General features: G+C 41.7%; 2 protein-coding genes across 8 annotated transcripts; both read right to left on the minus strand.

Moving 5' to 3' along the window:
• Positions 1-9,017: 9,017 nt before the first annotated feature.
• On the minus strand, positions 9,018-15,348 carry LOC121689989 (acyl-CoA dehydrogenase family member 10-like). 7 transcript variants are annotated; one of them, XM_042070262.1, is made up of 12 exons: positions 15,280-15,348; positions 14,405-14,576; positions 14,175-14,323; positions 13,733-13,927; positions 13,224-13,382; positions 12,666-12,940; positions 12,491-12,559; positions 11,913-12,085; positions 11,511-11,658; positions 11,155-11,300; positions 10,606-10,779; positions 9,018-9,659 (listed from the first exon to the last, which is right to left on the minus strand). In XM_042070262.1, exons 2-12 carry the CDS (start codon positions 14,544-14,546, stop codon positions 9,520-9,522), a joined length of 1,770 nt encoding a protein of 589 aa, XP_041926196.1. In that variant the 5' UTR covers positions 14,547-14,576; positions 15,280-15,348; the 3' UTR covers positions 9,018-9,519. The 7 variants fall into 7 exon arrangements, with proteins under 7 accessions (XP_041926196.1, XP_041926197.1, XP_041926194.1 ...); XM_042070263.1 differs by having other exon boundaries at positions 15,222-15,344; XM_042070260.1 differs by having other exon boundaries at positions 15,125-15,344.
• Positions 15,349-15,553: 205 nt separating this feature from the next.
• tmem116 (transmembrane protein 116) lies at positions 15,554-26,252 on the minus strand. The gene is made up of 11 exons (XM_042070264.1): positions 26,046-26,252; positions 25,759-25,805; positions 25,600-25,663; positions 25,273-25,401; positions 18,246-18,350; positions 18,035-18,084; positions 17,736-17,819; positions 17,391-17,532; positions 16,863-17,007; positions 16,696-16,775; positions 15,554-16,558 (listed from the first exon to the last, which is right to left on the minus strand). Exons 1-11 carry the CDS (start codon positions 26,109-26,111, stop codon positions 16,376-16,378), a joined length of 1,095 nt encoding a protein of 364 aa, XP_041926198.1. The 5' UTR covers positions 26,112-26,252; the 3' UTR covers positions 15,554-16,375.
• Positions 26,253-26,620: the final 368 nt, after the last annotated feature.

The following is a 26,620-nucleotide window of genomic DNA, read 5'->3' on the forward strand; positions in this document are numbered from 1 at the left end:
GGAAAGAATGTCTTTGTGACATTTCTTTATTTACATGTACAAAGAAAAATGCCAGCCATGGAAACAATTGTGGCAATTTCCTCCCATGCCTATTTAACCAAAGCTAATTTGGGTGGTATTCTCCCATCCCCATACAATGCCACTTCTCTGTCTTTTACGGCCCTGACAAGAACGTCAGTCTCATCGGCTGTGAACCACTCCTGGCGTGCACCTGGCAAATCAGCCATTATAATAGCAATCCGCCATGGGACAAGCGCGCCTGCTTTTAAAGGGAATGTCAGAAGACGCTCTGATTGGTTTGTGACGCCCAAACCACACCTATGAGTAATGCCAACCCATTTTAGATTTGCGTCGGTAATTTATCCTGGCGGTATAATATAGCAACAGTGCCCGAGATCCACCCACAAAGCTACTTGTGTTTTGCATTTGATAAGCTACTTGTGTTTCCGATCGTTAAGATAGGGCCCTAAGTCTTCTTTTGAGTGGACAATCATTTGATGTGTTTGCTGTGGATGTGTTCTACCATGGAAGCTGCTACCTGTCATTTGCCTTCCCTTACAGCCGCTCAGAGACTACACTGGACAGAGAAGAAATGGAAAAATTGAAATATTGGGCTATATTTTGGCGATCTAAAACGCATGGTTACTGGCAAATAGCTTTAACAAATTTCGAGGTTTGTCCAGTCCAGTGGTGGTGGGGGGCAGCTGTGGCCTACTGGTTAGCACTTCGGACTTGTAACCGAGTTTCACTAATTCACGGATTTGGATAAATGCAGAGACCAAATTTCCCTCACAGGATCAAAAGAGTATACTTATACTGTTTTGTTATCAAACGTCGGCGCTTAGGGCAAAAAGGTTGGTCTTATGTTTCTGAATCAGTCATGGGTGTGGTTTGGGCATAATCTTCTTTAAACCAATGAAAATGACATCTGTCATTCCCTTTAACAGCAAGCAGCGCAACTTCAAACAGCGCATCGGTATTTTGATAGTCAGCGGCGCAATTGAAGGAATCTGCTTGCACACAAGACCATATGGAACAGGTATTCTACTAAACCATTACTAAAACCTAGCAGAGTATAGCCTACACGCTTCTGCATTCGTCTATTATTTGAACTCATTGGCAAAGTGAAACTAACTTCACAGTGGTGTCATAGTCAAAGACAAAACAGTTATACACAGTTAATTACTTTCACTATTGACTGACAATGGGTTACCATCGAAAACATAGCCCGCAAAGTAAAAACACTTTAATAATAATATTATATTATAAAAATTAGAAAAAATAATATTCGAAAGACTTAACAAAAAACCAAAAGGACATTTACCCTCCAGATGAGTTGCTGCTTACATCAGTGACAGTGCGTCTTCGGCTGTGCTCCATATATCTTTTTAGATAGTGTACGATAGCAATAGTTAATTGCTTCACCCCTTAGCGCATTGTTCAATAAAAGAGACGCATGGCGAAAAACTCGTGTACAATCGGAATATGCTTTGCTTCTTGATAACAACATGCTTTGCATCATATTAGAGCCCATAATGTTACTGAGGACTTTCTGAAATTGATCAAAAGGAAAGTGAAGGATATGGAAGCTTATATGATGAAAGATCTGCCGGAGGACATTGAACATTTGATCACTGAAAAAATGGGTTGCAAGTGCTTGCTATGTGCTTACTTAGCAAGCACTTGCACTGCATTGGCATTTTTGTTATATATGCATTATTATGACCGCCGCTAGCGAAGCGGTCATATAGGGATTGTCAATTTTTTTTTTTTTCCCCGTCATCTACTTCCTGAAATTTTGGTCAACGATACCCGGGGCACCGAAACACCGGGGCACATGAAATTTGGTGGGTATGTAGCCCCACTAGACTTTTACGGAAAATTTTTGTTTGGTCTCCGGGGGCCACTCCCCCTCCGCGCTGGGCCCCCGAAACCCAAAAAATGCAGTTTTTCCTAAATAACTACCTGAACCGTGGCACCGAGGATGAAGAAATTTTGATGGTATTTTTGTTGGTCTCAAGGGCCCACATCAACCTAGCCCATAATCACTCATTTGTGATTTGCACCCCCCCAGTAAAAAATGAAAATGCAATATCATTCTGCTTTAATCGCCCCTCTCTTCAGTAAAGACGTTCAGAACTGCACCACATTTTATGTGTATGATTAACCTGACATTCTCTGGGGGTATGCCAAGTTTCGTAGAATTTCATCCATGGGGGGGTCTAAAAAATTAAGTTATGTGTACATTTAGTGACTGTACACTCATTGGCCTGTAGATGGTGGTGCACACATATACACACGCACACACACACACAGGCACGCATACCATCAGTATCGGCAATTAGAACGGCCGATACATAATTACAAATTCAGTAGGATTAAAGGAAAACCAAATATTCATCATAATAATAATTTGGCTGCATTTCCAGTATTGGCGTCACGTAGTCGTTTGTTCACTAGATGGCGCATAGTTGTAGTGAGACGTAATGTTGTTGGAAGTTAATCTAAAGTGGGTTGGAAAGACACTACGCTTCCTACAAGGACAAGACTGTACAGTAGTTTACCGCAGAGAACGTCTAAGGGTAGGATGATTTCTGCATGACATGTAATTCCCATTTCCTCTTGAAGCCGAAATAAATCTGAGAATGTTTATCGGACATGCTTGTTTTTTACTGCAGGAAGGCTACGTAATCCTATCAATAGCAGAACGTAGGTAAAATAATGTTACCGTTAGCATGGTTGAGTGATGGAGGCCAATTTGATTATTGATCTATTTGTAGAAAATCATAAATGCGTTTATAGGCTACCAAGCAAATTGATAACAGCACTAATTGTATCTTTCGACTGTCATCTCATTTGCTTATGACCATAACCTAGGCTACTAACAGGAGCTAAGTGAGTTAGCCACAACACGTTCGCTACGTGATGGTTTTTTAATGGAAAATATATAGGCTACCTGAAAGATAACCTGTCTATGATGCATCCTAAACACCGGGCTGGGACATTTCTGCTCAAAGTCTCAAAAAGCATCTGAGTCAACCATTCCCAAACATCGCAAGCTACAAGCTACTTCAATCCTCTATTTTCAAAGGTGATTCAAGTAAGGAAGAGCATGGCTCAAAGTAAAGTAACTGAAACTACATAAATTCGTCAAAGTGAATAATTTGTGTCAACTCGCAGCAATGTAGATTTATTAACGTACCCGTGATGATCTACATCTCCATTTAAACCAGATGTTTTGGAGCGCACGTTGAGATGTATTCAGGGCAGGGCTGTACCTACACATATTTGTTGCACGTGCTACAAAAATCATTCTTTGCGATGGATGATTTAGTACCAACGTTACACCGGTCAGATACAGTTTTGCCTATGGCTATTCCGTGAGACTGAGGCGCTTTTTGTTTGTTCGAAGTGCGGGTTTAGGGTGTGAGAGGGGAGTCGATGTGCTTTGATTTCAGCTTGGTAAGTTGTAGTCTATGCGATTAAAAAACACGTGTGTGTGAAGTATCCAAACCATAACGCTTTCATTATGGCTGCTTTAGCTACAGACCTTGAGCTACTGTACAGTGGGTTGGGTTCCATTTAGAAGTGTCCACTTCATTCGCCCTTTCCGTGATTCACACAGCTACGTGAAATGTATTACTGATATGCAAAACTATTAACTTTTCGCCAAGAGGTGGCAGCTTGATACTGTAAGGTAAGCCATTGGTTCCAAAGGAGATTTTATTTGTGTCGCCAGCATAGCAAGTGTTGTGTAATAGGCCTAGCATAGGGACTACCTTATATAGCTTATAGTTTGTTAACAGTCACGGTTTTGTCATAACTCCCTCTATGCATTTTTGCATTTAGAATAGCTCTGAAACCGGGGGGCGAACACGTCGCGGGGGGGGGGGGGGCATATCCACCGCAGTGCGTGGATATCTCAATCGCAAAATGAAACAATATTTCTATCGGGCGCCTACCATGGACTAGGCTGGGTGAAAATCAAAAGATTGAGCTTAACCATGGACCTCATAGTTGCAAAATGCAAGGGAACATGAATCAGCATATTATTTGCACAAATAATAACGGACAGTAGCTCTTCAACTTTGCCCGTTAAAATGTGTATGAACAGTCTCGCAACGCATTTCATGAAGGCCCTTTTGGACATGTCAGTTATTTGCACCACTGGGTAAAACGGCATTTTGTTTTAGACTACTGGTATTTAATTTGTGCATTGACAATAAAGCTTAATATCATTTGAACTAGATGACTAAACGTATGCATATGTAGAAGAAGAAACATTCACAAAAATCCATGACATGACCTCTCTTCTTGATAGCTGTTGAAAACTGCATGGAACTGACAGGGATTGTTTTGTTTAATAATAAATAAATAAATACATTATGCTGCTACCTTCTACTTTTCCCAAATACAATGTAGCCTACAGGTGTACCTTTCATCAGTCCAGTTGCAATGGATGGACTGTGATGAACTGCCCTACTTGTGATTGTTTAGAGATTGTAAAGGTTTTATAACAATGCTACAATTTTTTTGGCCCAAAAACAAATCTATTCACCTTTGCAGCGCCAGTAGGCTACTTTGTGTGCGGAATGTGTGCAAACACACATTCCAAACTATAGACTGTATATATATATATACAGTCTATGTTCCAAACAAGCATACACAAAAGTTTCAAGAGTGGGGGATGGAGTAGAAGATGGAGACAAATTCATTATTATGGTTTATTTTCGCGGAATGGCTGTACAGGACTGAGCGGCGGTCATATTTTGTACCGCTATGCGGTACATCTAGTTTATGTAAATTTACTAATATAAACATGACCAGAATTTACACTGCAGATAACTTTACACCTGAAAAAGATAGAATATTCTTTAACTAATCATAAAATGTCACCCAATCGATACCCTTTATTTCTGCTAATTAGTCAAAATAGGCAAAATAGCTCATTAACTATGTTAATATAGTAAATATAGTAAAACTATATTTACTATTACTGTACTATTTCTATAAGTGTTTTACTATTACTAAATTAAATGGACAACTGGAGGGGAAGATCAGTTACAACACAGCAGGAAAACAATATTTGTAACAATACGAATATTTCTTCACAGTCCCATTCTTGCATGCAAATTAGTCAACAAAATGATGCCCATATGCAAATTAGCTCTCACAAAATAATGCAAAGAGTGTATATTTGCACTAATTAAGTAAAAACATTCATAATTGCTTTGCCATGATGTTCTTGTAAAGGTGAAGTGGCACATGAACAAAAACGGTTAAAAAAAAATCTAATTTGCATAATGTAACTGCAATATCCCATCTGAAAACATACTTTTGTATGATCATTTGTTATATTTGATACAATTTGAATACTATTTGGCCATGAAGTCATTAACTTATTTACTCGCAACCATATTATCAATACATTTCTTTATTATGCATTTATATTCACTAATGTATTCAAATATGCAAATTCTCATTAACTATGTGTGATATAAAAAATGTCCCAAGCGGAAATGGATTCTACGCGAAAAAGTACTATAGAATCAATTGAGAAAAGTTTGGTAGTGACCTTAATCAGATCTTTCTGGGTTTTGCCCTGTCTAATGCTACTGTTACTGCTTTGGTAGCCTAAATGCATAGGCAACAAAGACGCCAGTGATGAACTTCAGACTGGCAAACAAGCCCCAATCTGTTAAGAATATGACACTGCTAGGGCTGTTTAACATAAGGTGTGTGAGGGTATGACCGGGAGATTGAAATGGCACAAACTAGAAGATATCATACCCTCAAATCTATGTTAACATTTGTTTAGCCATTTCCTGACTCTTATGCAAGAATATAATTCTCCACTGGGAAACCCTGGTTGCAGTTGCAACTGCTGTACATTTAGCTTTTGCACAGAATGCACAAAAATGTTCAGAAACACGTACTTTAATCATGCCCTTTAAAACTAGATGTACTGCAGAGCGGTACAAAATATGACCGCCACCCAGTCCAGCACATTTTTCCACAAAAATAAATCACGCTGAAAGGCCTATATGATTCTAACTGTCTCACTAAATTGCATTATCCACACTCAATTCTCACTGGTATCTGCTAGACAACAAGTACCAAAACATGATTACAGAAATTCTTGAATTGTGTGCATGTGTGCGTGTACATGTTTATGTTTGTGTGTGTGTGTGTGTGTGTGTGCTTGTGTGTTTGCCTGCGTATGCATGCGTGTGCATGTGCATGCATGCGTACATATGTCTACTGTGTGAGTATGTGTCATACGTATGATTACTGTGAATGTATGTGTGTGCGTGTGTATCTGTTTATGCACATGTGTGCACATGGAATGGGTTAACATGACCCCTGGAGGCAAACATACGATATTCAGAGAATATCTTCACAGATAACTGTGTCTGCCCTACCCTCCTTTCGGGGGGTCCAGTACAGGGGGGCTAAAGATCAAAACAAAAAACGATGGTTCCATGCTATCCATGTGGGGTTACATGCCCACCAAGTTTCGTGTACCCCGGTCTTTCAGTGTCCCGGGAATCCTTGTTGGTGTACGGTCACTAAATGTACACATAAATTATTTTATTGTAAGGCCCCCCATGAACGAAAGTTCACAAAACTTGGCATGCATTCGGAGGGTGTCATAATGATCCTACACTTTCAATTTTGTGCAGTTTTGACCATGTCAGCCAGAGATATTGTGATGAAAACACCTAATTTTTTGCTTTTTAATTTTTAACTAGGTGGCGCTATACATGAAATAAGTGGTAATGGGATGGGTTGACATGCCCCCTTAAGACCAACATACAAAAAAAAGGTGGACCTCCTAGGCCCTACGGTTCTCGAGATATTCACAGAAAACTGTCTCCGGCCACCTACAGGCCAGTTGGTGTATAGTAACATAAATAGTAACATAAATGAATTTATTGCGTGGCCCCCATGAACGGAATTCCACGAAACTTGGCGTGCATTCAGAGGGTGTCATAATGATCCTACACTTCCAATTTCGTGCAGTTTTGACTATGTTAGGTCACAGATACCTGCGATTACAACACCTCATTTTTACTTTTTTGTGTTTAACTAGGTGGCGCTATACATGAAATGAGTGGTTATGGAATGGGTTGACATGGCCCCTTGAGATCAACATACAAAAAAAAAACGGTCCTCCTAAACCTTACGGTTCTCGAGATATTCACAGAAATATCTGTGTCTGCCCTACCCTCCTTTCGGGGGTGCAGTCAAGCGGGGGGGCTACAGATCAAAACGAAAAACGATGGTTCCATGCTATCCATATGGGGTTACATGCCCACCAAGTTTCGTCTACCCCGGTCTTTCAGTGTCCCGGGAATCCTTGACGGAAATTTGGACATGCGAAAAAGACACGCAGCGAAGCAGCGGTCATATAGGTTTAGTCAGATTTTTTTTGAACAGTTTTCAAGTACAAGCATTTTTATTTCTTTAAATGTAAAAGATCTACAAACTGCCCTTTTCACATTTCTATAAAATAACAGGAAAATATTATAGACGTTATGAGGTTTTATCAAAACGGACACGCTGACAATTCCACTCAGTCAGCACTTAAAGCAACACCAAAGAGTTTTTTGTACCTTAAAATAATGTTTCCAAAATTGTTTCCGTGGTTCATCAACTCGTAACCGGGTGAACGGTAGCCTAGAAATCTAGACGCACCCTAGCGGCGGCAAATTAATTTGCTCAGCCTGTACGTCTAGTATCGAACCATAGGGATTTCTATTGGCTTAGCACCGTGGATGTTCTCCAATCACAGCGCTCTATTTTGTTAGAGAGTCTTAAGGCGGGCTTAACAGGATAACGACAGTCCTGCGACTGTGAACAACAAGGAAGGTGGCTATGGCGAACGAAGAGCGGTTGTTTGAATCGGCGTTGGCGTCAACTTTGGAGGAGTTGGACTTTTCTTTGAAAGTTGAGCAACACAATGCACTTAAGTCATTACTTTCGAAGAAGGATGTATTTGCCGTTTTGCCGACCGGATACGGATATGGTCGTAGCGCTGGTCTATTGCATGCCTAGGCAGTTTGAAAGACAATTCTCTGCCCGCCCCTTGGATTAAGCGAGGTGAATGGTTCGATGCCAGACTATACATCTCAATGATATAGGATGGCCCCGCCAGGCTAGGTGAACGGCACTTCTGCATTCGCTTTGCGGCCCTCTATCGGCTATAACCGCACTATGTAAGTTTGCCAGATCAGGTAGCGGGCTTGTAGTTCGATGGAATGTGTCAGGATCCGGCCCAAGATCATTAGGTCCTGGCCATGCATTTTTGTTTTCTGTAGTGATTTGTATTTCTTGTGTGTTTTGCCTTGTCTTATATCTTCCTATGTCACTTCCTGTTGTGCTTTAATTTACTCCCCGTGTCCTGTACCATGTGTTCCTTGTTTTACCCTTGTCATGTGCTTTTGCTCCTTGACCATACCCCTCACCTGAGCCTTGTTCCCTGATTATTGCCTTGTTCCTTTCCACCTGTGTCTTGTTAGTCCTGTTTGGTTCTGTGTATTTAAACCCTGTCTCTTCTTGTGTTCTTTGCTGGATTATTTTGAGTCTTTCAGTCACATCATGTAAGTCCTTGTCAAGTCCTTATCTCCAGTGTACTCTGTGTCAAGCTTTGTTTTTTGTGATCTTCGATTTTGGATTTTGTGTTTTTGGATTTCGTGTTGCCTTTTGGAATTGAATCAGTTTTTTGAAGTTTTGAAATCTTCTGAGTGTTGGACTGTTTTTGCCCTGCTTTTGTGGAGTTTGTTCCTGCCCTGTCAGGGTTTCCTTATTTTTTAACTGCCTTTTTGAAGCTAAGTTTTGACATTAAAGTCTTTTCCCTTCAATTCCTGATTTGGTGTCTGCTATTGGGTCCAATCCTGCGTGCCGGTCCTCAGGCCGTGACAGAATGAGACATAAGAAACTACACATTTGACTTGCATGATGTCGCAATACATAATACTTTCATAAAATCATGCAACATATTCTACCTTGTCTATGGACATCATTATTTGCAAAGCCGTTGCTGGATAGCGTGCGTGCAACAGAGGAAAAGTTCTTTGGTGTTGCTTTAAATGTAGCTTTTACAACCTTTCATGTTTACATACAAGCTCTTTAATATATTTGTATTAAAATATAATTTTATTTATAATATGAATGCAATACTAATAGTGCATATGTATGGCAAACAGGAACTTGACAATTACGTTGTTTTCCCATTCAAAGAATAAATATGGACTCATCTCACATTATCAATCTCAAATTCAAACTTCAACACACTTCTGCTGTACAAGTGTGCAAGTGCTATTAGTCATATTGGTGATGAGGGGTCAATGATGATTGTGTATACTGTGTTTTTTCTTGTGGTCAAGGTGTTCTGAACACTAGCTCTTTTTTATATTCCTCACTGCTCATTCACAGATGCAGAGTACTAAATGTAATCCAAACGTGGAGACGGTTTTCTTTGTGCATTAAAATAATGTAATAAGATATGATTCACACTTAAGTGCCCAGGCTGGAGTTGGCTCTGGGCATGGCGTTGAACACACGAAACCCCTCTTTGGTAGCGAAGTCCCAGGCCAACTCTGCCACCTGTGTAATGAGTTCATGTCTTCTGTCCACATGTCCTGTGGGTCTCTCTCCTGCAGAGGGTGACACACACACACACACACACACATGAAATAAATCCCACAGATACATCAAAGGCACTTAAAACAACGCTCCAACCATAATGTACAAAAGGCCATTCTAGAGATCATCCATATGTGTCCTTTGCTATTTTTGTAGTGTCCAGAAATAAACAATACCAACTGCAAACATTCCGACATCACGGTCTGTTACTTTTATAAAACCTTTCCCCTTAAAGGATAATTCCGGTATTTAGCACTTTGAATCCCTTTTCTAGTTTGTTTTGGATGAACTAGAGTGGTGGACACAGAAATGTTGACGATGGGTCCTGTCTCGACTTTTTGACTCGTTTAGAATCGCCTTTGACTGCTTCAGCATAGACAGTAAAAAAAAGGTCTCGCAGGACAGTCACTGTCGAGCAAAAAGACTACAACCAAATGTAAACAGCCCCCCTTTCCTTTTTTGGTAGCGCAGTAATATCAACGAGCAATGAGTCTTCCAACAGTGGGATTTTACAAAATGGCAAATAAAACACGACAGAAACTGTATTTCGCTACGCTACTTGTTTTGGAACATCAACAAACATCACTAACCACTCACAGTTTTGAAAACGAACGTTAAGGGTTGTTTTAAGGACATGTTTGTGCATGCCTGTAGTCAGCCACTCTGAAGCAGTCAAAGGCGATTTTAAACGAGTCAAAAAGACAGGACACATCGTCAACATTTCTGTGTCCACCACTCTAGTTCATCCAAAACAAACCAGAAAAGGGACTCAAAGTGCTAAATACCAGAATTATCCTTTAAGTAAAAAACAAGATGAGCTATGGCCTTTGCACCACTTTATAACAAATCATCACCTTCACATGTGTGTCACTGAACAACACTGTAAAAGAACCACGCACTTAAAGGTAGACAAATTGTGTCACAAAAAAAGCTGGTAAAATGGTGAAGCATACATACCTGTACCAACGTCTGTGCTCCCAACCTGTAGGTGGACTGCCAGGCGGAAGAAAGACAGGGCCATGTAGACCCGCCAGTGTGGTGTACCCCCCAGTCCCATTGCATGGCTGTACTGCTGAAAGACCTCAGCTGCATCAGGGATGCCCGTCTGAGCAAGATCTCCTCGCGCAAGTCCTGCAAACAGAAAAAATAACTATCCACTGAAACTCATCAAACATCCGTGCAGGGCTTTTTCCTTCCCCCAGGTGTCACTGCAAGTCATCCATTCAGATACATGTGATGAGGGAACTGTACAAGCAAATGACCTCAGAGATACTTTCCCCCTCTCAATCAGTAGCATTTAGATTTCTGTCAACACTAGAACGGAAGGCATTTGCTGAGCCAAAAGGTTCATATACGTGTATAGTGATGCAACGACACTTAGAGCTTTGTGAATGAGCGCTGTAGTGAGGTATTCTACTATACTTAACATTAAAATCAAAAAGTGATTTGTGTTTTTGTGCTTCACCATGTTCCTGCAATCATTAATGGTCATGTCATGCTACTCACCTGGTTGGATGGGCGAATCAGGGGGCAGGTAGTGGGCCGTGCAGAGAGACGCCAGGTCCATGAGAGGGTCCCCCAGGGCACACCTATCCCAGCCCAGCACAGCTGCCACCTGGGGCTTCTCCACATCAAACACCAGGCTGCTGAGTCTAACAAGCACAGAGGAACAGAACAATATTCACCTATTAACCAAAGCATAGACTATACATGACATGGACATAACTCGAGAACACCTATAACTCGAGAACACATAACCTTCCCCATGTTCCACAGTTTGTGATTCTGTATAGCTGTGTGTGTGTGTGTGCATGTGCTTGCACGTGTGTGTGTGTGCGTGTGTCTGTGTGTGTCCATCCTACCTGAAGTCTCCATGCACCACCTTAGCTGGTTGCTCCGTGGGGAGGTGTGCTGGGAGCCATTCCATCAGTCTCTCCATGGCCGGGATTGTTGGGCGTGCACTAGCTCTGTACTGCTCAGTCAACATGGTCACCAGCTGCCCCACACGCTCTACACAGAGAGGGCTTAGTCATGTACAACTCATGTCAAAATATACACTTCACATGTCTAATAACCAGCTCATTTTGCATTATACATTAGCTGATGTATTAGTAGCTCATAAGATAAACATTTAAAATTCTGTCAACAACCACTCAATGCTGCGTCCTGCCGTAACATTCTGTAGGACAGGTTGTCAGAATTATCCTTGAGCAATGAGGAAAAAATGGAAAGTTGTAGTGTAAGGTATTTTATAAATGACTTGCCACATGTGTCCAGGTTTGCAGAGTTGGGCTCCAGAGAGTGTATGTGGCACAGGGTTTGGATCACGGCTCCATAAACGGCTCTCCTCTCCTCCGGTTTGAGGTCAGGGAGGGATGGATTCTGGAGGACCCGGCTTCCTCTGGGCTCCAGCAGCAGAAAAGGGCTGCCCAGCACACTATGCCAACACACCAATCATACAGTACATCAGCAAAGACAAAGTCAACAATATTCTGCACCAAAAAAATGGACACCTAACTCTAACCCAGTCTCTTTCTGTGTGTATATGTGTGTGTATGTATGTGTGCATGTGTGCGTTGATGCATGTGTAACTGAGTTGAACTGAGCTAGCATGATAGTTGCTTGTGTAAATCCTCACACCCCTAACCTTAAGAACGCTTCTAACCGCTGAGTTGGAAGCCTGGGCTTTTAGCTCAGTGGTTAGAGCGTTCGACTCCCATGCCGGTGTGTGTGGAGGTGTGCGGGTTCGAGGGTCGTGAGCGGCGGGCGGACAAATTACGACCTTGGTTACACATGTGCGTGTGTGTGCGTGTGTGTGTGTGTGTGTGACCATCCAGCTCACCTAGCATCCTCACAGAGCTTTAAAACATCAGGAACTGGGACTCTTGATCCTTTAAGTGCAGTCAGTGTCCTGCAGAACAAAAATACTTCATTTCAGTGAATTAAGCTTTACAACATACACTGAAATAACTAGAGACAAAAAGCTTAACTACATTAACAGAGACATTATCACTAACCTTTGCTCTCTCTGTGCTGCCTGCATGTGAGGTAACATCTTAAGGACCATCTTTCGCCCCCTGCTATTCAGAAGGTATGTGTGTTGTGAAGAGCTATGGCTTATTTTCTGCACAGTCACTGGATCTAGGAGAAAACCACAGTCCCTGAGGTAGCGAGTGAGTTGGTCCATAGGGAGCTGATGCTTTTTTATCAAGTACGCCCCAGGGACGCTGTCAGACAGCGAGAACTGAAGCAACTCCTCCAGCTCACGTATGGCTACGGCAGGATCTGCCACCTATAGAGACGAAACAGCACAAAATATGACATCCAATCCAATGTAAACTTGGCCTGATTGGCCATAGAAATAAATGGTCCACCCTACAAGGCTGTTGTGTTAATGCACAAGTGGAGTAAACGGAAGCATAGAAAAGTGGGACATTATATTTAGAAGTGTTTTCTGGCGGGAACTGAATATGCAAATTATTTCCAAAGTGGACAGTCACAAGATGTAAGGAGGCCAAATCTAATGTGGGCGGGTCGGTTAGGTGTGTCAGGAGAAGTAGCTAAACGTGTCTCACCTGGATACCTCGCATGCCCATCTTAGTTGCAGCTTCCACGTTTACTGGCAGGTCATCCAGGAACACAGTCTCCTGTGGCGAAACCCCCAGTCTGTTTACACAGAGCTCATATATCCTGGGGTCAGGCTTGCACAGACCCACTCGACAAGACTCGACTATCTGGAAATGAACACCAAAAACACTAAAAGCCCAGCTATGGTTTTAGAAAAAGCCTTCTGAAATATTACACGATTGAGAAATAATTCAAGGGTAAACACCAAAAGAATCTACAGTCAGTGTATGTGGAATTCCAACAATGGACAAAGCTTTGAGGGATTTTTTTATACTCCTCCTCCTGCATCCAAAATCACAAAGAGGTGCAACATCAAACAAAGCTAAAGAAACTGAAAAGAATAAGGGGAAGCGGTGGCTATTAATCAGAGAGAATGAAATAAACCAGAGAAAACCCCATCAGCTGCCAGATCTATTTTCGTCCATCTTAACTCTCAGTTTCTCTGTCTACCACTCACCACATTGAACATTCTCTGGTCCAGTGGTAGGTAGGATCCCCCGTCGGGCAGGAGGAAGTTATTGCTGAGCACAGCCGTCTTCAGACCGCTGGCACGGATGTTCTCCACCGCCTCCATCATCCCCGGCAGAGGCTGCCTCATGCCACCGCTGGTCAGAGCCTCGAGGAATGAGTCCATACAGACCGCACATCCAGCCTGCACATACAGACATGGACAAGGCATGGAGGAGGACATTATGAGATTGGATGTACCATTTCAAAGAACTCAAAGACCATTTAAATTCAATTGATTGTAATGCAATGAAACTCTATGTGGAGGTTAAAGAGCCACCCCCATGATACAGCCTGTGGGCCTAAGCATTAAGAAATATATTGTATTATTATTGTCCTTGTCATGTATAATACAGATCGTTCACATTGCCCTTTTTTTTAGTATGACTCACAATTGTGCTGCATTCTTTATTGAAGGCCTTCAAAAACTCCTCTACACCCAGCTCTCCTCTCATAAACCTTTTCCAGATGCTGGCTTCACCGCCCATCCTGACGGCTTGACCAATGGTGCCAGGCGGAACTCCATTCCTCTCCTCCCACTCTAGAACAAAAGTAGAAACTAGGCTTTAAAAAGCATCTTTAGAAAAACTTCTCTTTTAGTTTTTTTTTTTAGTTGACTCACCTTTAGCCTTTGGCATGGGAGATGGTATCAGCACCCCATACATGTCAAATATGACTGCTTTATACGGTTGAGAGCTCAGATGGCGTAGGTGTGAATGCCATGTAACAGCGCACAGGCGCACAACACGACGAGAGCGAAGCATCACCTTTATATTGGTACACGCCGTATCACACTATGAAATGGATTGAGAACGTAATATTGATTACAACAATGCACTATATTGAATTCACACCTTTATTACGCATTGCAATGATTACATTGGTGCAAAACATGATCAGATCAATTCAGATTGCATCATTAAAGCTTTTAAATAATTTCATGCGCAGGTGATAAAAACATTTTGGCCAGACACATAATAAGATATCCCCGCTGTAGTTATGCACATCACTGATCTCTTTAAGGAAAGCCCTAAAGACCATGACAAAAGTAGCCAACTACGGAAATGGGAAACTGCAATTTCTCTCAATGACTACATAAAATGGAAGACGCACACCTAGCAGATTACACCACCGAAATGACACGACAAGTGCACGATATAGGCTATAAAGTGGTATACGCCAACGCCAACGCCAAAAAGATAGACTACAGTGGTTTTATCTGTAACTGCAATGACTGGGGCAAATGAAATGTCACCTTCGTTAACTGTTAGCTTCTAACTGTTAACTGTTCGTTAACGATTACATGTGCTGTGGTAAACAGTCGGACTACCTGCCTGCCTGCCTGCCTGGTTGTGTTAGCAGCTGAGCTACTTCCTCACAGGACTCACAGACACTGTTAAATGGGTTTTGCCAAAGACTATCTGGTTTCGCGTTCTCACATTTCACTTCTTTTCATTCAAACGTGACAAAGACTGATATCACAGGTTCATCTCAAACCTTTCAAAACATCTGTCAGAAACCTTCCAGGACAACTACAACACAAGTTCAATTAAGTACTGTCACGTGGTAGTATGTTTGGTCACGTGAAACTACTCGCTTCCAATATTAGTATCACAATAAGAGTTCTCTGTGGCTCACTGCAAGTTCCCATAATAAACCTGGCTTTGGCCTGTTTTATTTTATTAGCTGAGAATGTCTGTTTCCTGAAGAATGAGTTAAAAAGTAAGAGTGAGTTGAGAGGTATACAAGTTATGACTATACTATACACAAGTGTTGTAAAAATCTGTTTATTTTGGTAGTCAAGTGGAGTACAAACTAACAAAAACATACACACATTTCAAATACATTAACACAATGAATTCAATGCTCTGTATTTACATCATAGAATGCCAATTTCTTTGTGCAAAATGTGTTTCTAAAAAACATTAACAAATAAACAAAGCAACATGAACAATTAGTTCATATAACACCATACAAAATTGACAACATTTCAACTTACACCATGTAAGTATGTACAACTGCATGAAGTATGTGCAATTTACATTAATACACATTTAAGACTAACACTGAGTGCAACATTAACGTTCAGCAGCAGCTGAGAGATTTACCCTTTCTCAGTTCATTTAAGACAGAATTTCCCTTTGTGTGTGTGTGTGTGTGTGTGTGTGTGTGTGTGTGTGTGTGTGTGTGTGTGTGTGTTTGTCTGTGGCTGTCTGTGGTTTTCCCCCTTTTTACACTCTGACTGGTCCTTCTCTCTGAACTTATAATTGCTGAAGTTTTGCTATGGCAGTCGGGCAGTTTAAACTGCTTGAGACAGCTGTGAGTGAAAACGAGCTCTCGGCAGCTGCCTCTATCTTCGGCTGTGCAACATCACCACAGGGACCCAGTTGTGCCCCCAGAGACACGAACGGCACCTTTTACTCAACAGCACATAGCTTCACATAGCTTTAAACAGTCCTATTTTCTCCACATGTGGAATGGCTGTCTACACCGGAGTTAGACAACAGCATTGCTACTGCTGTTATGTCAGAATGACAGACCACTGGCTGGGAGTACCTTTCCTTTCAGTCACACGGACGTGTTGTCAGTGGTCTCACACACCCTGGAAGCGGTCCACACTGCACAGGGCAGAGTAATCTCTCCTCTTCTGTGAGCGCAAGAGGGGAGTCTGGGTGTCTGCGTCCCGCCTGGTCGTAGTGCCCAGGGAGCGGAAGTGCTTCTGCGTCCAGCCATACACCAGACAGTTCAGCAGGCCCTGAGAGGCGGAGGTACAGGCCTAACAAGAGAGAAGAAAGGAGAGGTGATACTTACTGTAAACAAATGCAGCAAGCAAGATAAAACAGACAGAAAAACAAAACGCTCAACAGTATTGCTCTTACTATTAGTTTTTATTCTTGTGTCACGGTTACTGACCTGTACGATGTAGAGGAAGACTCCCACGCCACCTTCTACAGCGTCTGGCTTAATAAGCATCATGGTGGCCAAGAATGTTGCTGTAATAAATACATAATCGTTGAGGGAGCGTAGCACTATGTGTGTGTGTGTGTGTGTGTGTGTGTGTGTGTGTGTGTGATGTGTACCTGGGCCCCAGCAGCAGAAGAATGCAGAGGGGTAGAGGACCATGCGGCCCTTTAGGACACGCAGAGTGGCCCACTGCTGGTCACCAAGGAAACCGTGACAAGTTACAAAGCGCCTGTACAGGGAACGAGCTTTGGCCATCAGCACCTGAACAAAAGACATGACAAATGCACCTGTATGAGTGTGAAGTAGAGTCACTGACATTCAAGTGATGCACCTAAATAAGAAGCAGCTTACTCCATGTGGCATAAGTTTAAGTTTAAAGTGCCTGGTAGATGGTTTTGCTCAAAGCAACTTACAAAACAAAACAAAAACTGGAAAAAAAAAACACCTTGTTGAATTAAACTGATTTATACAGACACACACGCACGCACTCACTCAGTCACTCAGTCACTCACGCACGCACGCACCCACGCACGCACGCACGCACCCACGCACGCACGCACACACTCACCCGCTCACTCACTCACTCACTCACGCACTCACGCACTCACACACTCACACACTCACTCACTCACTCACGCACTCACCACGATGCCCAGCAGTGTGAAGAAGAACGTAGCGAGGAACATGGCAGTGCTGTAGATGCGGGTGAACTTGCAGGCAGCCGCCACGTCCTCCCCCTCCAGCCCAGAGCTCAGGTAGAGCGCGTCGGTGTGCATCAGCAGACACCTGCAGAGAAACAGTACAGGATATCAGAGACACTCTTAATGCCAGCAGGTTATTACATTATAAGGGCATCTACAGTTTCTGTAGATGTGTGTGTGTGTGTGTGTGTGTGTGTGTGTGTGTGTGTCTGTGTGTGTCTGTGTGTGTCTGTGCATGGTGTAATATCACAGGTAATACATTAGGGTATGTGATCTTCATACACACACCTGTAGGGTTTGGTATGGTTTGTGTAACAGCGCTTCATGTTGCCAGTGACGAACACTGGAGCTGTTAGCAGGACAGGCAGCACGCTAAATTTAGGCAACAGGGAAGATAAAGAAGGAAGAGCACACACACCACAACAATCTGTTATTGCATAAGCATGTGGAGAATCCATCTTTCCATAGCCACTAAAAATACAATTTCTCATCGGTTCCAACATTGACATTAGTACACTAGGGTTTGACACGTGGTGTAGAGAGTAATTATAGCTCTTCATACAATATATGACAATGTCTGTACTCACCATGAAACAATAGCAGTCATGATGCCGAATGAGCTTGTACTGGCTGCACTCTGAGAAGGAAAAAAGAGGTAATTTAAAACCATGAAAAAGAGGTCAGCTGATCAAAAGTCAAACACTGTGGGCAAACACTGTGACAAACATTTGCTGTTTATGTATCAGCAATTACATAGCTCTCACTGTGGTGCAACCAGAGCACCTCTGGGATCTGTACCTGTGCAGGAAAGCCATTTATTCGCCTGCGATACTTTTCCTTTAGGCCAGTATACAGGGCACCCACGTAGTTTAGAGTGTAGAAGAATGATGCCATGTACAACATCTGTGGGGACAGAAAACAAGCAAATGTAACAAAAATAAATAATCAGTGATTCAACACCTGTTTCTGTTGTGTTGTTTATGTCTGGCATATTAAACATGAACCTAGTCCAAAAAAAAAGAAGAAAAATATATTTTTTTACAATGGAGTTACAATTGAAGTTTCTTGTGTCTCAAAGTGAGAGAGAATAATAAAATGTTTGTATGGTTGTGCACTGAGGGAATCCCCCAGTTGGTTCTCAACCGTTTCCTTGTCCAGATAGATTGCGGCTGCCCATTCTGTTTACTTTCGGTTTTAATGCCACTTGGCACCAACAGGAATTTCACAAGTTGCTCAACTACACAAGTAATGTGTTATGATAATGATCTCTAAAAATGCTTTTTTTCTGTCTCCTGTCTTTCTGTCTCAAATGGGCCGTCAAAATTAGAGCAGCATGAAAACAAAGAGCTTGGAATTCCCTTGTGGCTCAGAAAACAGAGAGAGGATGGAGAAAACGGAAACTCCACAGTTGCAAGTCTGAAGTTAAAGGCTGATCTGTAATTCAAATCTCGTAATTTATTGGTCAAATTCAGCAAATTGCTCCTCAGTCCTCTAAATTGTCTGTTTAGTCTTTGCACTCAACAAAACTCTAGTGTTCGTACCATAGACTGTATAAAATAGGTTCATACAGAATACTGGCTTTGTGAGTGGGAAACAAACATAGTGGACTTGGACAGAGACATAAACAATCCCAGCCAATCACACAGTGGTTTAGGGTTACCAACTGCTATGGGACCTCTGTACCCAGTCAGTGTATAATCCCAACAAGATAATTATAGTGGATGGAATCCACTATCTTGAAATCTCCTGGCTTCTTCTTATTATTATAATTACAGTGCATGAAAATGCACTGTTCTGTTATCCGAAGTCTTCTTCTTCTTCTTCTTCTTCTTCTTCTTATTCTTCCCACCAAATTTCTGCGTCTAATTCAGCATCAACCGTTTAACGTAGAAACTTCGTTCAAACTTTGTAACGTAGGTCTTGAAAAGGAGACTTGAGGAATGTATTTTTCACTTTTGTAAACTTTATACTTTTTGAGATATTAATAAAAAACAAGCTTATTTTTCCACATAGACTTTGTATGGGGACTATGACATCATAATGGGCTAATTAACTTGATTTGCACCTGTATCAACTTCCAGCTGCTCAACTAGGTCCCAACTCTCTCTGTGTATCTCCATTCTACAAGGATATAAGGCACATTCCATCAACCTTTCTATCCATTTATCCTCTTCAAACCATTCACTCATCTACCCATTAAACTATCCCATCAACATCCATTAAACAATCTGCCTATCAACATCCATTCAACTTTCTGTCTATCAACATCCATTACACTATCTACATTTAACTTTTAAACTATATACTCTGTCTCAGACTTTAAACATACAATCTGGCTCTACAGATCCTGTTCAACTATTTCCTCTGCCCACAACTGTTTCAAAATAAATGTCCTCACTGCAATAATTCACTATTAAATAATTTAACTATTTAAACTACTCAACTATTTAACTGTTCAGCCATTTCAACTGTCAGTTGTTATCAACTATGACTTCTGCCAACTGTTATCAAATAAAAGTTTGTTTTGCATTTTATGTTAATATACAGTATGTTTATATTTTCATGCACTGGTAATTTCCTCGAAATTACATTTTCTAGTTATTATAACCTTTTCTTTGTACCTTTTCAAGAATAAATGTGACTCTAACCGCTTAACGTACAGACATGTTGAAATAACCGTTGTGTAGGTCTGGAGTTGGACAAGAGAGTTATTTTTTCAGATTTTTTAAAAAGTTTATACATTTTGAGAAATAGGGGATTAAAAATGTTAAAAAGCTCATTTTCCCCCCATAGACTTGAATGGCTGTGATGTCATAATAGCCTAAAGGCAGCTGCGCTTGTTAAGCTCCCAGAGTAGTTCCCGGGCTAATCAGAACACTGGCACAGGTGTCACCTGTGAATTCAACCAGAGAATGTCTAATAAGGGGAGAACTTTCATTCTCGGAACTCTTCCGGTGTGGTACTGCATCTAGGGGCGCTCGCGGGCGAGTCCAGAATGAATGGAGGTCTATGGAGCTGTACCCCTCAAAATCCACTTTTCTCGGGAGATAATTTTTTTTCAAGTAATTTCAATATTGTATTCGAAAGGGGAGGCAAAGACAATGCACTTGGTTGAGTATTACATTTTTTAAAGTCACTTACTTGTTCTAAAAAGCCTTTCAAACGTGTCAATGACGTCATTCATTAGCATGATCATAGCATAGCATAGCATCAATGCTAGCATGTTATAGGCAACAACAACCCAACCTGTAAGATAACGAAAGGACATGACTCCCAGATTATTTCACTTTTGATTGATAATCCATATCCATTTTGCGAAAAATAAAATAAAATCTGAGGATTTTAGTTGTTAAATAGGTGAAAACAATAAATTTAGCCATGTAGCTCCATAGGACCCCATGTATTTTGGACATCTAGGTGAACTCTGGTGAACTGCAGCCAAATTCGGTTTGTATGGGATTAATAGAGAGTGGGGAGGCTCTCCGTAGACGGGCTCTAATTCAACTGTCTCAGCTTCTAATGCATACAATCTGGTGCTCCCTAAAACTACACATCCTGTTTGAGTGTTTCCTGTGTGTCAAAATAAAAGTCACAGCCATATTTCATGCTTTGCGCATTATATCTACAGAATGGCTTGACGCATATGCTTCAAATTTGGTACAAGTGTTTGTATGGACTCAAAGATGAAGTGAGTTGATGTTGGAGGTCAAAGGTCAAAGGTCAAGTCCATGAATACTCTGAGCGCGATATCTTAAGAATGCCTTGACATACATGCCTGAAATTTGGTATGAGTGTTTGATTTGGACTCAAAGATGAGGTGAATTGATGTTGGAGGTCAAAGCTCAAAGGTCAAATGTCAAGGTCAAAAACACCTTGAGTGAGGGTTTGTATGAACTCAAAGATTAAGTGATTCAATCTTTTTTTATCAGGAATCTCCCCACCAACATTAACCCTTAGAACCCTAAGCTGTTTTTAGGGCATTTTCACTACCTTTATTCATAAGGATTTATTCTGGTCATTGTAAGTGCCACACACACATATTATATATTGTTTTTTTTAGCAGAGTCTAGGCTAATATTCATTTCATGTATTAGTACTAGCATTGATTTTATTTTGATTTTTAAAGAATTAAAATATAAAAAGTGTATTATAAAAATTCTTATATTTTGACATGTATCTCACCACAGCAGGCTCATAGCTCTACATGCACTCACATCATGTGTGTGTAGGGCAGACTGTCCTGAATCGGGCAATATAATTGCCATGTTGGAGGGATACTCTGGGGCTGAGCAATTTACAGAAATGTGTGGTGTGTGATTTACGGAAATAAATGCCATTTTTTATTTAGTGATGAAAAATGACCTTTCTGCGCTCCATATCTGTGACACGAACTGATCTGACCTGACTTGACCCGAGTTTGCGTGTTAGCCAGTGCGTGCCTAGGTGTATGCACTCATAATGATTCTCAACTTTTTACTGCATTGCCATGAACAAAGTAAAGGCAAAAAAGGTGTTTCTTTGTTGAACAAATTGGGATGCAATGTGAGCCTCGAATTGGATGCCATGCAGGAATTTGCTAGGATCTCAAAACCGGATTATGAACATGGTTTGCCATAGAGAAACACACGATAGCGTTGGATTATAAACATGCCACAAGAACAGACAAAAATGAGGGGTAAGTCCAGCTATATGAAGTTATTATTTTGCTGTCACTTTGTCTGTTTTATAACCCAGAAGGATGTACTTGGTATCAAATGATAGCTCTGACTGTCCTCTTTCATCTGCGTGGCATATCGATGCGATCACGGGTTCGCGAGTAATTCAAACGAGAGTAATGGGTGAGCAGGTGAACGCAGAGACGTATAGACTGCAAATATGATGCAATTTGATTTAATTTCATGATTTTTTTTTTATTTTCATACTTAATCGTACCTCAATCGGGTTCTAAGGGTTAAGCCAGCAGCTTTCCATCCACTATTGTAATTCCTCTGGCATTACATCTCTAGTGAATATATGACTTGTGACTTGTGATTCCTAGTTGCCATAGTTTCCATTTATTTTCCAACATAGCTAACATATCACACAAAGGACTCTATCCAAAAGGCCTTTCACTTCGACTGAACAAATAATACTGGGGCAGTGAATGAAACAAGACAGGTGAAAAAAACTGAGCGCTCCTGGAATGCACCTGGAGCGTGATGAAACAATGACACGTGCAACAAAGGGGCATGCAAAAGAACTCCTCACTTGACTGCTGGCAAGCTCTTATAACATACAGTGCACGTGCCCTGATAAGACATTTACTGCCTATGCGAGGGAGTAATGCCCTTTGCACAATCACCTTCACAAGGTTCTTCATGTGTCCATACAGATACCCAGTTTACATATGACTTATCACTAAAGGGTGGATTGTCGCTGTTAGACACGTGCAGCAAAGCAAACACAGTGTGTCCACCTGAGAATGACTGTTCACAGGATAAAAAAGCTCAGAAAAGCTCAGAAACCACATGGTGTGATGAGGACAAGAAGTCCCTGGTGTTGGGTGATTGGCTATTGTAGGTGAGGAATTCATCGGTTGAATGTACCCAGTTCTCCAGTGGTGTAAGTGGTATTCAGGCTCAGGTTTAATTCCTGCTTAGTTCATGTTCAGGAAATCAGGAGCTAGCTAGCTAGCTCATCCAAGACAGCAATCTCTTCTGCTTGAAAGAAAAAAAAAACAAGGGGGGTGCTGTGGCGCAACAGGCTACAGCGCCCATACCATGTAAGGGTCCAGGTGTCCACAGGGGACCCAGGTTCAAGTCCGACCTGCGGTCATGTCTCGATCCCACCCCGTCTCTTTCTCCCACTCACCTCCTGTCACTGTCCTATCCAAATAAATGCTCAAAAAATAGTGCAGAAACAAATGATGCATTTGGATTCTTGGAATTCCCAAATGCCCTGCATTTCATATGGTCACAATCATGCCATAATCACAAACCATCTAAAAAATCTCCCACAACTGAAAAGCTTGAACATGGTTCAGAAACAATACACCGTTACCTCAATATTGACGTATACAGATAAGACAAAGTAAACATGGCAAACACAATCCCTACCGACTGGTTCCCTGGTGCTTTTATTACGGTCATCCTGCAGACCAGGAAACTCCATGCCCTGCGGTATGATTCATCAAGAAGTAGGTCAGGAACTGCTCTCATCTGGCGTCGTTCAATCAAAGCAGCCCTATGGCACTCTCTGTTCTTTTGTCTTATTGGGAGCAGGACACCCAAACTGGGATAAAGACAAGTGTGTCCATTCCACCCCGGCAGCATTCTTCCAGAATCAACGTTCTCCCAGCAGATAAAGAGGGTTCACTGGACAAAATCATGTCAGCCTAAATGCCTGATAAACGCAGAGGGAGCACCAGCCTGTGGTTGGGACCCAAATTTCAGACCAGTGAACTGTGACTGGTTTTGCATGACCCTATGACCTTATGAGATTGTACACACACTCCCGTTTGTGGGAACTGGCATACACAAACATATACGAGAACAACAACACACACACACACACACACACACACACACACACACACACACACACACACACACACACACACACACACACACACAATAACAACAATAACAAATTCAAACACAAAGCTCCTCGTCACTGTAAGCTGAACACCAAACTGGGTCCATCCCACCTGTCTACACCCACAATGACTCTGAGAGCACGTGAGGGGAACTTAGGAACTGGGTCAATCATTAATCCATTTTGTCACAACAATTATAATCAGAGAGCTAGAAGACAAGGAAGAGGAGTAGGACATTTGCTGCTCTACTTCAACCAATTGCCCCAATTCCAACTTAATAGGCGACATTGCTGCTTGGAGGGATCTTCTGTGGGAGCTGGGCCTTTGCCTGGACTGGGAGATGTAGGTCCATTTGCATAAGACACTGAAAATCTATCAGTATGACTGTTTCATGCAGTGGTCATAAGGTGGAAACAGGATGACCTGATTCACCCACAAAGCAATATGAACAAGACAAAGCTCACTAAGGACACATGATCCACCCACACAAACACAACAAACGTTGCCTAAATAGTTCTCTTTTACTCTGCAGGGTTTTCCCAAACAAGACGCAGATGTTGGCTCGGATAGTGAGCTACTTGCTCATACTTGTACTTGCCAGCTTACTTAAAAGAACTCGTGATTTGGGTGTGGCAAACATCTCATGGCACCCAAATCTACACAAAAGCAAAGAACTTCAGGCTTTTGCAGCAAACTACACTCAAAACATTGGCTGTATAGGCTGCAGTACAGTGCATATTGATTATGGAACCTGCCGAATACCTGTCAAAGTGTAATAATAGCAAATCCCATCTTCAAGCATTTCACTGCTTTGTGTATATTGGTTTAATAACTGCATTATTAATCCACATGGTCTACAATTACGGTATGTTTCAAATCATGTACTCATAAGGAGGATGCTCAGGGGAGCAGATAGCCTGGGGAAAAAATGGGATTTGCTCTGCAGGTCTTACTGGTCAAGAGGCCATTGACGGCCATTTCTAATGTCCCTAAAACACGGGCATGCAAATACAAATCGCTAATCTGGCATGGACGTGTATTTATTTGTAACAACTGCATTTAAAACCTTTATTTACAAGATTGCTACACTTTTGAAACGATTTGGTAGGAGTTTAATGTACCAATTTAGGTTTAATTTCACTGCTAGTTATGCCCCTGCTGGAAGTCGTAAGTCAATGAATGTTTTCCAGACCCACTCCCAATTGTACAATTCTGCATGTTCTACTCTGACTTTAGGAGACTGACGCATACCTGTTCCACCGTGTGGAGGTTGTAGCAGGTGGCACTGCTCTCACAGCCCTGGCTGAAGAGAAAGGCCCCGGTGAGCCAGCTCAGGGCCAGCAGTAGGTCGGTCACACTCAGCAGGACCAAGGGCTTCACCTGTGGGCAGAGATGGACAGAGATAGAGAGAGAGAGAGAGAGAGAGAGAGAGAGAGAGAGATAGGCTACCATTATATGAATGAAGTAAATCCAATAAACACATACAGTAGGACAAGTTGAAATGACCTGACTGTCAGACAGTAACCTGTGATGCAGCTTTAGTCTTTAGCCTGGTGATGCACCTATAGCCTTACTCACCTCAGGTTTTCTCATCAGATTTTGGAAAAATGTGTACAGAATTATAGAGCCGGCACCCAGCATGCTAAATAAACAAAGAAGAAGGAAGGATGCAATTAACTCTATCAACAGTTGTGACTGTATTAATCAAGAATCGCTGTTGTGCTGATCAAGTCTCACCTCAGAATTGCCATGACCAGTTGAATCCATCGCACTATTGAGTACACCTATAGAGCGAATGCAGCACGATGGTTCAGAAAAAAGTCCTCCGTTGTATTACATTGTTTTCATTTAGTGAAACTAATAATAGGCTAAGTCTAATAGGCTATTATAAACATGTGCCGTGACAATAATGTAAACTCCAATATTTAACAAGGTCATGCAACCGTCTCACATATGGCTGACACCTCAAAATTAACTTGATGCACAACTTTTAGAACCAGAGAAAACTTCAAAATATTACTTACTGAAGTCCAGTTTTCAGTCGGGGATGTTGTATTGTGTTGGGTGTTGTTGGAAATAAAACTTTGCATGGCTAATTATAGTCTGTGTGGTTTCCGATTTGACTTTGTATTTCGATAATAGCCCAATTTAAGATTAAACTCTATGTATGTTGCCTTGTACAGTAGACGTTGTTAGGAGTCCTCTCCAAAGACTTTCACAACGTGGTTGCGCTGGCGTTTATATGTGGAGAGAGACGAGGCGACAACCCAGTCATGCGTAAACAAAGCATGCCCCTGCCTCGTAGCTCCACCCGCTTGACGCGCAAAGAACCGCTTTCCCAACAAGTGAGAATTCCATCACTCAAAAAACACCATCGTGACATCTATGTTCGTTCATTTAAAACATGATTGTTTATTTCTCTGACTCTGTAGTAAAACTCAAGAACTACAGAAGTTAGAAAGATACTTTGCATCTTTAAAGGGCAGGTTATAGGGTTTATGCTGAAAGGAACCTTCTTTTTCCCAGAGACTGGACCAGTCTCATTACTGATGGAGAACAATGGGCAACTTAATAATAGTTCAGAGACTTTCATACATAT

Source organism: Alosa sapidissima, chromosome 18 (genome assembly GCF_018492685.1).
Source record: "Alosa sapidissima isolate fAloSap1 chromosome 18, fAloSap1.pri, whole genome shotgun sequence".
Taxonomy (NCBI): Eukaryota; Metazoa; Chordata; class Actinopteri; order Clupeiformes; family Clupeidae; genus Alosa; species Alosa sapidissima.

Excerpts from the sequence above, each read along its gene's own strand:
- tmem116 (XM_042070264.1), bottom strand. The coding sequence starts at position 26,111 with ATGCAAAGTTTTATTTCCAACAACACCCAACACAATACAACATCCCCG. Across the intron at positions 25,806-26,045 it reads CGACTGAAAACTGGACTTCA|GTGTACTCAATAGTGCGATG; the intron begins GTAAGTAATATT and ends TTCGCTCTATAG. Across the intron at positions 25,402-25,599 it reads ATCTGATGAGAAAACCTGAG|GTGAAGCCCTTGGTCCTGCT; the intron begins GTGAGTAAGGCT and ends CTCTGCCCACAG.
- LOC121689989 (XM_042070262.1), bottom strand. The coding sequence starts at position 14,546 with ATGCTTCGCTCTCGTCGTGTTGTGCGCCTGTGCGCTGTTACATGGCAT. Across the intron at positions 14,324-14,404 it reads TCCCATGCCAAAGGCTAAAG|AGTGGGAGGAGAGGAATGGA; the intron begins GTGAGTCAACTA and ends CTTTTGTTCTAG. Across the intron at positions 12,941-13,223 it reads TGGGCATGCGAGGTATCCAG|GTGGCAGATCCTGCCGTAGC; the intron begins GTGAGACACGTT and ends TCGTCTCTATAG.